General features: G+C 54.8%; 2 protein-coding genes across 4 annotated transcripts; one reads left to right on the top strand and one right to left on the bottom strand.

Annotated features, from left to right (window-relative positions):
• The first annotated feature begins 334 nt into the window (after positions 1-334).
• ECH1 (enoyl-CoA hydratase 1) lies at positions 335-9,289 on the top strand. 3 transcript variants are annotated; one of them, XM_071418726.1, is made up of 11 exons: positions 355-561; positions 1,847-2,021; positions 2,802-2,890; positions 3,543-3,667; positions 3,987-4,035; positions 5,292-5,356; positions 5,461-5,531; positions 6,894-6,965; positions 7,829-7,891; positions 7,981-8,203; positions 8,836-9,289. In XM_071418726.1, exons 1-11 carry the CDS (start codon positions 528-530, stop codon positions 8,938-8,940), a joined length of 1,071 nt encoding a protein of 356 aa, XP_071274827.1. In that variant the 5' UTR covers positions 355-527; the 3' UTR covers positions 8,941-9,289. The 3 variants fall into 3 exon arrangements, with proteins under 3 accessions (XP_071274828.1, XP_071274827.1, XP_071274829.1); XM_071418728.1 differs by lacking the exon at positions 7,829-7,891 and having other exon boundaries at positions 388-561; positions 8,053-8,203; XM_071418727.1 differs by lacking the exons at positions 7,829-7,891; positions 7,981-8,203; positions 8,836-9,289 and adding an exon at positions 7,443-7,811 and having other exon boundaries at positions 335-561.
• A 1,437-nt stretch (positions 9,290-10,726) lies between these two features.
• On the bottom strand, positions 10,727-12,847 carry LOC139585809 (uncharacterized). The gene is made up of 3 exons (XM_071418772.1): positions 12,509-12,847; positions 11,631-12,429; positions 10,727-10,736 (listed from the first exon to the last, which is right to left on the bottom strand). Exons 1-3 carry the CDS (start codon positions 12,768-12,770, stop codon positions 10,727-10,729), a joined length of 1,071 nt encoding a protein of 356 aa, XP_071274873.1. The 5' UTR covers positions 12,771-12,847.
• Between the last annotated feature and the right edge of the window lie 422 nt (positions 12,848-13,269).

The raw sequence follows: 13,269 nt of genomic DNA, 5'->3' as shown, positions 1-13,269 counted from the left end.
TTTTGGCGGGTTCAGAGTTTTGGGGAGAATTTGGGAGCTTTAGGACAATTTTTGGGGGAAAGTGGGAGGTTTTGGAGGGTTTGGAATTTTTTTGGACGATTTTGGAGAGATTTGTGGTGATTATGGGGTTGGGGGGGGTTGGGAAATTTTGGGGAGGTTTTGGGGCATTTGGAATTTTTGGGGGGATGATTTTTGGGGGTTTTGGGTTTTTTGGGGGAGTTTTTGGGGGGGGTTGGGGTTTTTTGGGGTTTTTCGGGGGTTATGGGGTCTGGGGGGAAGCTGGGAGGATTTTGGGGTTCAGAGAGGGTTCGGGGGGAATTTGGGTGCAATTCAGAAACTTTCAGGACAAACTCGAGGTCAACGCTCACTTCCGCCTCCTTACCGCGGCACTTCCGCCTCGTTAGGGCGGCTCTACCAGCACTTCCGCCTCCTTATGACGTCACTTCCTTTCGCCCTGAGGGGGCGCTGCGCCGCCCCGCGCTGCCATTGGCCGCGCGACCGGAAGTGCGGGGCGGCGAGCGGAGCCAATGGCGGCGGGGGTCGCGCGGCTGCTGCGCGCACGTGAGTGGGGGAGGGGCGGCCCCCGTTCGTCCCCAGGGACCCCCGCGTGACCTTGGCCCCCGTCACGTGACCCCCGGTTTGTCCCCAGTTCGTCCCAGTTCGGTCCCAGTTTGGCCCCAGTAGGTCCCAGTTTGTCCCCAGTGGGTCCCAGTAGGTCCCAGTTTGTCCCGGTTTGTCCCCATTTTGTCCCCAGTGGGTCCCAGTTTGCCCCAGTTTATCCCAGTTTATCCTAGTTTCCCTCCAGAACTACCAGTGGGTCCCAATTTGTCCCCAGTTTGTCCCAGTTCCCATCCCAGCACTCGTAGCCCCTCCGTGTTTTCTCCCAGTCCCTCCCAGTCAATCCCATTCCCATCCCAGTCCCTCCCAGTCCATCCCAGTCCAACCCCATTCTTGTCCCAGTCCATCCCAGTTCAATCCCATTCCCATCCCAGTGCTGTCCCAGTGCTGTCCTGCTGGGTGACCTCAGTGTCCCCAGTGCCATCCCCATTGCCCCCAGTGCCCCCCAGTCCATCCCAGTGCCCCCAGTCCCATCCCAGTTCAATCCCATTCCCATCCCCAGTGCTCCCAGTGCATCCCAGTGTCCCCATTCCCATCCCCAGTGCCCCCATTCCCCTCCCAGTTCAATCCCATTCCCAACCCAGTGTCCCCAGTGTCCCCATTCCCATCCCAGTTCAATCCCATTCCCATCCCAGTGTCCCCATTCCCATCCCCAGTGTCCCCATTCCCATCCCAGTTCAATCCCATTCCCATCCCAGTGTCCCCAGTGTCCCCATTCCCAGTGCCCCCAGTCCATCCCAGTGTCCCCCATCCCCATCCCCAGTGCTCCCAGACCATCCCAGTGCCCCCAGTTCAATCCCATTCCCATCCCAGTGCCCCCATTATTCCATCCCAGCGCCCCCATTCCCACCCCCAGTGCTCCCAGTCCATCCCAGTGCCCCCAGTTCAATCCCATTCCCATCCCAGTGTCCCCATTATCCCATCCCAGTGCTCCCAGTCCATCCCAGTGTCCCCATTATTCCATCCCAGTGTCCCCATTATTCCATCCCAGTGCCCCCATTCCCATCCCCAGTGCTCCCAGTCCATCCCAGTGCCCCCAGTTCAATCCCATTCCCATCCCAGTGTCCCCATTATCCCATCCCAGTGCTCCCAGTCCATTCCAGTGTCCCCATTATTCCATCCCAGTGCCCCCATTATTCCATCCCAGTGTCCCCATTCCCACCCCCAGTGCTCCCAGTCCATCCCAGTGCTCCCAGTCCATCCCAGTTCAATCCCATTCCCATCCCAGTGTGTCCCAGCGCTGTCCCGGTGTCCCGGTTGGTGTCATCCATGTCCCCGGTGTCCCCGGTGCCGTCCCCCCGTGAGCTGCAGACGCTGCGGGTGACGCAGGAGCGGCCGCAGGTGCTGCACGTGCAGCTGCACCGGCCCAGCAAGCGCAACGCCCTCAACCTGCAGTGCTGGCGGTACTGGGACGGACTGGGAGCGACTGGGAGGGGTTAATGGGGGACTGGGAGGGACTGGGATGGACTGGGAGGGGTTAACGGGGGACTGGGAGGGACTGGGAGGGACTGGGAGGGGTTAACGGGGGACTGGGAGGGACTGGGAGGGACTGGGAGGGACTGGGATGGATTAAATGGGGACTGGGATGGACTGGGATGGAACTGGGATGGGACTGGGATGGACTGGGAGGGACTGGGAGGGGTTAACGGGGGACTGGGAGGGACTGGGAGGGACTGGAAGGGGTTAAAGGGGGACTGGGATGGACTGGGATGGAACTGGGATGGGACTGGGATGGACTGGGATGGACTGGGAGGGGTTAAATGGGGACTGGGAGGGACTGGGATGGACTGGGATGGGTTAAACAGGGCCTGGGAGGGACTGGGATGGACTGGGAGGGACTGGAAGGGGTTAAATGGGGATTGGGATGGACTGGGATGGATTAAATGGGGACTGGGATGGAGCTAGGATGGAACTGGGATGGACTGGGAGGGACTGGGAGGGGTTAAATGGGGACTGGGAGGGACTGGGATGGATTAAAGGGGGACTGGGATGGACTGGGAGGGACTGCTCTGTACTGGTCTGTACTGGTGCGCGCTGGTTTTTACCAGTGTTTACTGCTCTGTACTGGTTTATACTGGTCCATACTGTTCTGTACTGGTTTTTACTGGTCTGTGCTGGTGTTTACTGGTCCATACGGGTCCGTACTGACCCATACTGGTCCATACTGGTGTGTACTGGTGCAGGGAGCTGGTGCAGGCGTTCCAGGACATCTCTGAGGATCCCTCGTGCCGCGCCGTCGTCGTCTCCGGGGCCGGCAGCGCCTTCACCGCCGGTGGGATGGGGGGGCCTGGGGGGTCCTGGGGGTTTTTGGGGATCCTGGGGGGTTTTTGGGGGTCCTGGCGGGGTCCTGGGGGGTTTTTGGGGTTCCTTGGGGGAGTCCCTGTGACCCCCAAGCCCTTGTGACCCCCCCCAATCCCTCGTGCTCCCCAGGGATGGAACTGCCCGACCTGGGCTTGGTTCTGGTTCTGGGGGGTCCTGGGGGGTCTTGGGGGGTCCTGGGGGGGTTCTGGGGGTCCTGGGGAGTCCTGGGGGATCCTGGGGGGGTTTTGGGGTTCCTTGGGGGGTCCCTGTGACCCCCAAGCCCCTGTGACACCCCCCAATCCATCGTGCTCCCCAGGGATGGAACTGCCCGACCCGGGCTTGGTTCTGGTTCTGGGGGGTTCTGGGGGGTCCTGCGGGGTTCTGAGGGTCCTGGGGGCTTTGGGGGTCACAGAGACCCCCAGGACCCCCCAAAATCCCTCCCTGACCCCCAAGGATCGCCCTGGGCTCGGTTCTGGCCCAGCTGCCCCAGGAGGATGCAGCTCTCCAGGCCTGGGCTCTGCACTGGTTTTGGGGATTTTGGGGGGTTTTGGGGGATTTTGGGGGGTCCTGGGGGATTCTGGGAGTGTTTTGGGGGGTCCTGAGGGTCCCTGTGACCCCCCCAGGGATCGACCTGGCCGACCTGGGCTCGGTCCTGGCCCAGCTGCCCCAGGAGGACGCGGCTCGCAGGGCCTGGGCTCTGCGCCGGCGCATCCTGGAGTTCCAGGAGAGCTTCTCGGTCATGGAGAAGGTGGGGACGGGGTCAGGGGGGGACCCCCGGGACACCCCAAAACCTGGTGGGGCTCCATAAAGCTGGGCTGACACCCCAGAACCTGCCCTGACACCCCAGAACCTGCCCTGACCCCATAAACCTGGGCTGAAACCCCAATGCCTGGTGTGACCCCATAAACCCCGCCTGACCCCACAAAAACCCCTGACCCTACAAACCCACCCTGACCCCACAAAAAAACCCTGATTCCACAAAAACCCCTGACCCTACAAACCCACCCTGACCCCACAGAAACCCCACAGTGCCCCAAACCCCTCCTGACCCCACAAAAACCCCACAGTGCCCCAAACCTGTGATCGCCGCCGTGCACGGGCCCTGCATTGGAGCCGGTGAGGGAGCGGGAGCGGGATTGGGATGGGATTGGGATTGGAGTCAGAATTGGGTTTGGGGTCAGGATTGGGGTTGGGGTCAGAGTTTGGGATGGGATTGGGATGGGATTGGGGTCAGGGTTGGTTTGGGATTGGGATTTGGGATGGGATTGGGGTGGGATTGGGGTCAGAATTGGGATTGGGGTCTGGGATGGGATTGGGGTCAGGGTTGGGGTTGGGGTCAGGGTTGGGGTCAGGGTTGGTTTGGGATTGGGGTCTGGGTGGGATTGGGGTTGGGATTTGGGATGGGATTGGGGTCAGAGTTGGGTTTGGGGTCAGGATTGGGGTTGGGGTCAGAGTTTGGGATGGGATTGGGATTGGGATGGGGTCAGGATTGGAGTTGGGATCTGGGGTGGGATCTGGGTCAGGATTGGGATCAGGGTTGGGGTCAGGGTTGGTTTGGGATTGGGGTCTGGGTAGGATTGGGGTTGGGATTTGGGATGGGATTGGGGTCAGAGTTGGGGTCAGGATTGGGATTGGGGTCAGAGTTGGGTTTGGGGTCAGGATTTGGGATGGGATTGGGGTCAGAATTGGGGTCAGGATTGGGATTGGGGTGGAATTGGGGTCTCGGTGGGATTGGGGTCAGGATTGGGGTTGGGGTCAGGGTTGGGGTTGGGGTCAGGATCGGGATTGGGGTCAGAGTTTGGGATGGGAGCGATGGGGCGGGGGAGTGGGGGGAATCGGGATCGGGATGAAGATAAGGAGGGTGAGGAGGATGAGGATGGGATGATGAGGATGAAGATGAAGACGATGAGGATGGGACAACGATGAGGATGAGGAGGATGGGACGATGAGGATGAGGATAAGGATTGGGATGGGATAATGATGATGATGATGGGATGACGATGATGATGACGATGATGAGGAGGAGGATGACAATAATGACAATGATGATGATGATGATGATGGGATGACGATGATGACAATGATGATGACGATGATGATGATGATGACAATGAGGAGGATAATGATGATGATGATGATAATGAGGATGGGATGACGATGATGATGATGACGATGATGATGATGATGACGATGATGACGATGATGACAATGATGATGATGATGATGATGACAATGATGATGACAATGATGACGATGATGACAATGATGATGACGACGATGATGATGATGATGACGATGATGACGATGATGATGATGATGATGATGACGATGACAATGATGACGATGATGACGATGAAGGCTGTCCCCCCCAGGCGTGGATCTGATCTCGGCCTGTGACATTCGCTTCTGCTCCCAGGACGCCTCGTTCCAGGTCAAGGTGGGACACGGGGGGGCCCCGGGACCCCCTGGATGTCCCCAAAGCCCCTGGGACACCCCCAGTGTCCCCCCAGTGTCCCCTCAGTGTCCCCAATGTCCCCACAGGAGGTGGACATGGGGCTGGCGGCCGACGTGGGGACCCTGCAGCGCCTCCCCAAAATCGTGGGGAGCCAGAGGTGGGTGAGGGGCACCCCCGTGACCCCCCTGGTGTCCCCAATGTCCCCCCAGTGTCCCCATCGATGTCCCCAGTGCTGTTCCCAATGTCCCTGGGTGGATTTTGGGTGAATTTTTGGGCAGGGTTCAATGACGTCCCCAATGTCCCCATCGCTGTCCCCAGCCTGGTGAACGAGCTGGCCCCAGTGATGTCCCCACTGTCCCCATTGCTGTCCCCAATGTCCCCATTGCTGTCCCCATTGTCCCCAATGTCCCCAGCCTGGTGAACGAGCTGGCCCCAGTGATGTCCCCACTGTCCCCAATGCTGTCCCCAATGTCCCCGCTGTCCCCAATGATGTCCCCGCTGTCCCCAATGTCCCCAGCCTGGTGAACGAGCTGGCCCCAGTGATGTCCCCAATGTCCCCAATGCTGTCCCCATTGTCCCCACTGCCCCCACTGTCCCCAGCATGGTGAACGAGCTGGCCCCAGGGATGTCCCCATTGCTGTCCCCAATGATGTCCCCATTGTCCCCAGTGTCCCCAGTGTCCCCACTGTCCCCACTGTCCCCACTGTCCCCAATGTCCCCAGCCTGGTGAACGAGCTGGCCCCAATGCTGTCCCCAATGCTGTCCCCAATGTCCCCAATGTCCCCACTGTCCCCAGCCTGGTGAATGAGCTGGCCCCAGTGATGTCCCCAATGATGTCCCCAATGCTGTCCCCAATGTCCCCAATGATGTCCCCAATGTCCCTAATGTCCCCAGCCTGGTGAACGAGCTGGCCCCAATGATGTCCCCACTGTCCCCAATGCCCCAAATGCTGTCCCCATTGTCCCCAATGCTGTCCCCAATGCTGTCCCCAATGTCCCCAATGTCCCCATTGTCCCCACTGTCCCCAGCCTGGTGAACAAGCTGGCCCCAATGATGTCCCCAATGATGTCCCCAATGATGTCCCCACTGTCCCCATTGCTGTCCCCACTGTCCCCATTGCTGTCCCCAATGTCCCCAATGTCCCCATTGCTGTCCCCAGCCTGGTGAACGAGCTGGCCCCAGTGATGTCCCCACTGTCCCCATTGCTGTCCCCAATGTCCCCAATGCTGTCCCCAATGTCCCCAATGTCCCCAATGCTGTCCCCATTGCTGTCCCCATTGCTGTCCCCATTGTCCCCAATGATGTCCCCATTGCTGTCCCCAGCCTGGTGAACGAGCTGGCCCCAGTGATGTCCCCAATGATGTCCCCAGTGTCCCCAATGTCCCCATTGTCCCCACTGTCCCCATTGCTGTCCCCAGCCTGGTGAACGAGCTGGCCCCAATGATGTCCCCAATGATGTCCCCAATGATGTCCCCACTGTCCCCATTGCTGTCCCCACTGTCCCCATTGCTGTCCCCAGCCTGGTGAACGAGCTGGCTCTCACCGCCCGCGTCATGAGGGCCCCCGAGGCGCTGAGCTGCGGCCTGGTCAGGTGGGGAACAAATCCGGGCACTTTTGGGGCATTTTGGGGTGGATTTTTGGGGTGGATTTCAGTGGATTTGGATGGGATTTTGTGGGGATTTTCAGGGATTTTTTGGGTGGATTTTGGGGTGGATCTTGGTGGATTTTGGGGTGGATTTTGGGGTGGATTTGGGGTATTTTTTGGGGTGGATTTTGGGGTATTTTTTGGATGTGTTTTGTGGGTGTCCCCTGTCCCCAGCCGGGTGCTTGCCCGACAGGGAGTGGATTTGGGGTGGATATTTTAGGGTGGATTTTTTGGGGTGTACTTCGGGATGTATTTTGGGTGTATTCAGGGTGTATTTTGGGTGCATTTGGGGGTCTCTGGGTGTATTTTGGGGTGGGTTTTTGGGGTGGATTTTTTGGGGTGGATTTTGGGGTACCTGGGTGTAATTTTTGGGTGGATTTGGGGTGGATTTTGGGGTGGATTTCGGGGTTTCTCTGTCTCCTGCCGTGTGCTCCCCAACAAGGAGTGGATTTGGGGTACCTGGGTGGATTTTGGGGTGGATTTTGGGGTTAATTTTGGGTTCCTCTCTCCCCAGCCGCGTGCTCCCCGACAAGGAGTGGATTTGGGGTCTCTGGGTGTATTTTGGGGTGGATTTTGGGGTACCTGGGTGTATTTTGGGGTTAATTTTGGGGTTTCTCTCTCCCCAGCCATGTGCTCCCCGACAAGGAGTGGATTTGGGGTACCTGGGTGTATTTTGGGGTGGATTTTGGGGTTAATTTTGGGGTTTCTCTGTCCCCAGCTGTGTGCTCCCCAACAAGGAGTGGATTTGGGGTACCTGGGTGGATTTAGGGCTGCATTTTGGGGTTAATTTGGGGTTTCTCTGTCCCCAGCCGTGTGCTCCCCGACAAGGAGTGGATTTGGGGTACCTGGGTGGATTTTGGGGTGGATTTTGGGTACCTGGGTGGATTTTTTGGGTCTATTTTCGTGTATTTTGGGGTTAATTTTGGATTTCTCTGTCCCCAGCCGTGTGCTCCCCAACAAGGAGTGGATTTGGGGTACCTGGGTGGATTTTGGGGTGGATTTTGGGGTTAATTTTGGGTTCCTCTCTCCCCAGCCGTGTGCTCCCCGACAAGGAGACGCTGCTGGACGTGGCCTTTGGGGTGGCCTCGGCCATCGCCGCCCGCAGCCCCGTGGCCGTGCAGGGCACCAAAATCAACCTGGTCTACGCCAGGGACCGGCCCGTGAGCGAGGGGCTGCAGCACGTGGTGGGTGGCACCCCAAAAACCCCTGTAATTACCCCAAAAATCCCTGTAATTACCCCAAAAATCCCTGTTATCATCCCAAAATCAACCTGGTGTACGCCAGGGACCGGCCCGTGAGCGAGGGGCTGCAGCACGTGGTGGGTGACACTCCAAAAACCCCATTATCACCCCAAAAATCCCTGTTATCATCCCAAAATCACCATTGTCATCCCAAAATCAGTGTCACCATCCCAAAATCCCTGTAATTACCCCAAAATCCCTGTTATCATCCCAAAATCAGAGTCACCTCCCCAGGACAGGGCCACCACCCCAAAATACGGCCACCTCCACCAGGGTCCCCAATGTCCCTGTCCCCAGTGTCCCCAATCCCCCAATGTCCCCCCAATGTCCCCAATCCCCCCAGTGTCCCCCAATGTCTCCAATGTCCCAAATCCCCTCAATGTCCCCAGTGTCCCCAGTGTCCCCAGTGATGTCCCCAATGTCCCCAGGCCACCTGGAACATGGCCATGCTGCAGACCGAGGACATCCCCAATGTCCCCAATGTCCCCAATGCCCCCAATGTCCCCAATGTCCCAAATCCCCCCCAGTGTCCCCAATGTCCCTGTCACTGTCCCCAATGTCCCCAATGTCCCCAGGCCACCTGGAACATGGCCATGCTGCAGACCGAGGACATCCCCAAGTCGGTGCAGGCGGCCCTGGACAAGAAGGGACCCGAGGACGTCCCCTTTGCCAAGCTCTGATGTCACCTCGGTGCCACCAATGTCCCCAATGTCCCCAATGTCCCCTTTGCCAAGCTCTGATGTCACCTCAGTGCCACCAATGCCACCAATGTCCCCAATGTCCCCAATGTCCCCAGTGTCCCCAATGTCCCCAGTGTCCCCAGTGTCCCCAGTGTCCCCTTTGCCAGGCTCTGATGCCACCTTGGTGCCACCAATGTCCCCAATGTCCTCAATGTCCCCAATGTCCCCCCCTCCACCCACCCTGGTGTCCCCTCGGTGTCCCCCCAGTGTCCCCCCAATGTCCCCCCAGTGTCCCCTCCCCATCCCTGGGGCCACCTCCGTGTCCCCAATAAATTCCTCTGTCCCCTCACGTCCCTGCCTTGTCACCGAGTGTCCCCAAGGTGCCACCGTGGCTCTGGGCAAAATTAACAAAAATTTGGGGTTTTTGGGGTTTTTTTGTTTTTTTTTTTGGGGGTGTCTTGGGGGCTTTTTTGGGTTTGGTTTTTTGGGGTTTTTTGGGGGGATTTTGGGTTTTTTTGGGGGGGTTTTTGGAGGTTTTCTTGAGGGTTTTTTTGAATTTTTGGGGGATTTTTGGGAGGGGGTTTTGGGGTTTTTTTTGGAGGTTTTTTGGGGTTTTTGGGGAGTTTTTTGGGTTTTTTTGGGGTTTTTTTGGGGGGATTTTTGGGGTGGGTTTTGGGGCTTTTTTGGGGTTTTTTTTTGGGCCTTTTTGAGTTTTTGGGGGTGTTTTGAGGGGGGTTGAGGTTTTGGTTTTTGTTTTTTGGGGTTTTTTTGGGGGGATTTCTTTTTGTTTTGGGGGATTTTTTGGGGATTTTTTTGGGTTTTGGGGGTGGTTTATTTTGGGGTTTTTGGGGTTTTTTTTGGGGGGTTTTTTGGGGTTTTTTTGGGTTTTTTTGACACTCAGGGTATCCAAGGCAGGAATTTTGAGAATTCCCAGGGATTTTGAATTCTCGGTTTTCTCCATTTGGTTTTGGGGTCAAAAAAGGGGAATTTGGGGGCGCTTTTACCCCAATTGCTCCAGAATAATAAAATCCCCCCAAAAATCCCAAATTTCCCCAAATTCCACCCAAATTTTTGGGCGTTTTCTCCAATTCCGGGGTTAATTAGAGAATGGAGGGGTTAATTAAGAAATGGGGGGGTTAATTAAGAAATGGGGGGGGGTTAATTGGGGTGGGCGTGGCTTCTCCGCCTTCCCCAAAATGAGGAAAATCCCCCCCAAAAATCCCAAATTTCCTCAAATTCCACCCAAATTTTTGGGGGTTTTCTCCAACTCCGGGGTTAATTAAGGCCCGGGGGGGTTAATTAACAGCGGGGGGGTTAATTAGGGATGATCCCGGGCCCTTGATTGGTGCTGACAGCCCGGGATAATTTTGTCCCCATAATCGGGATTAGGGGGAGGGGCGGGGACGGGGGGAGGGGGAGGGGCGGGGGGGGGGGAGGGGAGGGAAATTCCTCAAAGGGGCCGAAAATTGGGGAAAATTTTAATTAAAAAATTGGGGGGGGGTTGAGTAAAAAAAATTCAAATTTTGAGTATTCAAAATAGAGGGGGGTTGGATTTTAAAAATCTGATTTTTTTGTATTAAAACCAGGAAGGTTTTCATTTAAAAAATCTGATTTTTTTGTATTAAAAATAGATTTAGATTTAAAAATCCGATTTTTTAATATTAAAAAATAGAGGGGATTTTGATATAAATATCAGGGGGTTTATATTAAAAAAACAGAGGGGATTTGGATTGAAAAAATCCAATTTTAATATTATAAAAATAGAGGGAATTTTTATGTAAACAATCTAATTTTTTCTATTAAAAATAAGGGAATTGTGATATAAATATCACATTTTAAATATTAAAAATGGAGTGATTTTTATATAAAAATCACATTTTTTTATTAAAAATAGAGGGGATTTGGATTTTAAAACCCAATTTTATTCCACCCCCCACACAATTTCCCAATTTCCCCAAATTTGGGGGCACTGGAATTTGGGATGGGGGGGGAGAAATCGGGGATTTTGCGGGGGGGGTTGGAATAAAATTGGGTTTTAAAATCCAAATCCCCTCTATTTTTAATAAAAAAATTGGATTTTTTAAAAATCAAAATCTCCTCTATTATTCATTTCAAAAATGTGATATTTATATTAAAATCCCTCTATTTTTTAATATAAAAAATTGGGTTTTTAAAATCCAAATCCCCTCTATATGTAATGTAAAAAAATCGGATTTTTTAAATCAAAATCTCCTCTCTTTTTAATATAAAAATTTGGATGTTTTAAATAAAAATCTCCTCTATTTTTAATTTTTAAAATGTGATCTTTATATAAGAATGCCTCTATTTTTTTAATATAAAATATCAGATTTTTAAATCAAAATTCTCCTATTTTTAATAGAAAAAACTGGATTTTTAAAACCCAAATTCCCTCTATTTTTAAGATAACAAATCCGATTTTTAAAAATAAAAATCTCCTGGTTTTAATAGAAAAAAATCGAATTTTTAATATAAAAATGCTCCTATTTTTAATATTAATAATAATAAATAATAATATTTTTAATATTAAAAAAATCTGATTTTTAAAATTCAAATTCTCCTATTTTTTTATATTAAAAATCGGATTATTTAATAGAAAATTTTTAACAAAAACCCTCTGAAGGATTTTAGGATTTTTTTTTTGGGGGGGGGGCGTCATTCCCTTCCCCCACCCCTCCCCCCCAGCCCCTCCCCCCCCCGTTTGGCCCCGCCCCCCCCCCGCTGTCCCCAAATGTCCCCTCGGGCCCAGACGCGGCAGCTGGGCCGGATTAGTGCCACCTGCGCCCCTCCCCCACCCCAAAAACGGCCCCGAATCCCGGGCCCGGGGTCCCCAAAATCCCAATGTCCCCAAATCCCGGGGTCCCCAGTGTCCCCGGATCTTGGTGTCCCCAAAATCCCAATGTCCCCAATCCCGGTGTCCCCAAATCCCAATGTCCCCAAAATCCCAATGTCCCCAATCCCAGTGTCCCCAAATCCCAAATCCTGGTGTCCCCAATGTCCCCAGACCTTGGTGTCCCCAAAATCCCAATGTCCCCAAATCCCAAATCCCGGTGTCCCCAGTGTCCCCGGATCTTGGTGTCCCCAAAATCCCAATGTCCCCAATCCCGGTGTCCCCAAATCCCAAATCTTGGTGTCCCCAGATCTTGATGTCCCCAAATCCCAATGTCCCCAATCCCAAATCTCGGTGTCCCCAATGTCCCCGGATCTTGGTGTCCCCAAAATCCCAATGTCCCCAATCCCGGTGTCCCCAGATCTTGGTGTCCCCAAAATCCCAATGTCCCCAATCCCGGTGTCCCCAGATCTTGGTGTCCCCAAAATCCCAATGTCCCCAAATCTTAGTGTCCCCAAAATCCCAATGTCCCCTATCCTGGTGTCCCCAGTCCCGGGGTCCCCAAATCACCAAAGTCCCCAGATCCCGGCGTCCCCAAGTTCCAAAGTCCCCAAATCTTGGTGTCCCCAATGTCCCCAGATCTTGATGTCCCCAAATCCCAATGTCCCCAGTCCCGGTGTCCCCAAATCCCAAATCTTGGTGTCCCCAGTGTCCCCAGACCTTGGTGTCCCCAACTCCCAATATCCCCAAATCCCAATCCCGGTGTCCCCAGATCCCGGCGTCCCCAAGTTCCAAAGTCCCCAAATCCTGGTGTCCCCAGTGTCCCCAAATCCCAATCCTGGTGTCCCCAGTCCCAGTTCCATTGTCCCCCAATCTCGGTGTCCCCAAATCCCGGTGTCCCCAATGTCCCCAAATCCCAGTCCTGGTGCCTCCAGTCCCGATGTCCCCCTTGTGTCCCCTCCGATCCCGGTGTCCCCGCCATGTCCCCCTCTCTGTCCCCTTTGTGTCCCCCAATGTCCCCCCCAGTGTCCCCACCTTGTCCCCTTTGTGTCCCCCCCATATCCCCCCCAATGTCCCCTTTGTGTCCCCCAATGTCCCCCCCAATGTCCCCCCCATATCCCCTTTGTGTCACCCCCTTTGTCCCCTCCATGTCCCCTTTGTGTCCTCCCCAATGTCCCCCCCAGTGTCCCCACCTTGTCCCCTTTGTGTCACCCCCTTTGTCCCCTCCATGTCCCCCAATGTCCCCCCAATGTCCCCACCTTGTCCCCTTTGTGTCCCCCAATGTCCCCCCCAATGTCCCCCCCATATCCCCTTTGTGTCACCCCCTTTGTCCCCTCCATGTCCCCTTTGTGTCCTCCCCAATGTCCCCCCCAGTGTCCCCACCTTGTCCCCTTTGTGTCACCCCCTTTGTCCCCTCCATGTCCCCCAATGTCCCCCCAATGTCCCCACCTTGTCCTCTTTGTGTCACCCCAATGTCCCCC

Source organism: Agelaius tricolor, unplaced genomic scaffold, assembly GCF_023055355.1.
Source record: "Agelaius tricolor isolate 1412-34295 unplaced genomic scaffold, bAgeTri1.0.p SCAF_90, whole genome shotgun sequence".
NCBI classification, from domain to species: Eukaryota; Metazoa; Chordata; class Aves; order Passeriformes; family Icteridae; genus Agelaius; species Agelaius tricolor.
This window is presented reverse-complemented; position numbering and strand designations above follow the sequence as displayed.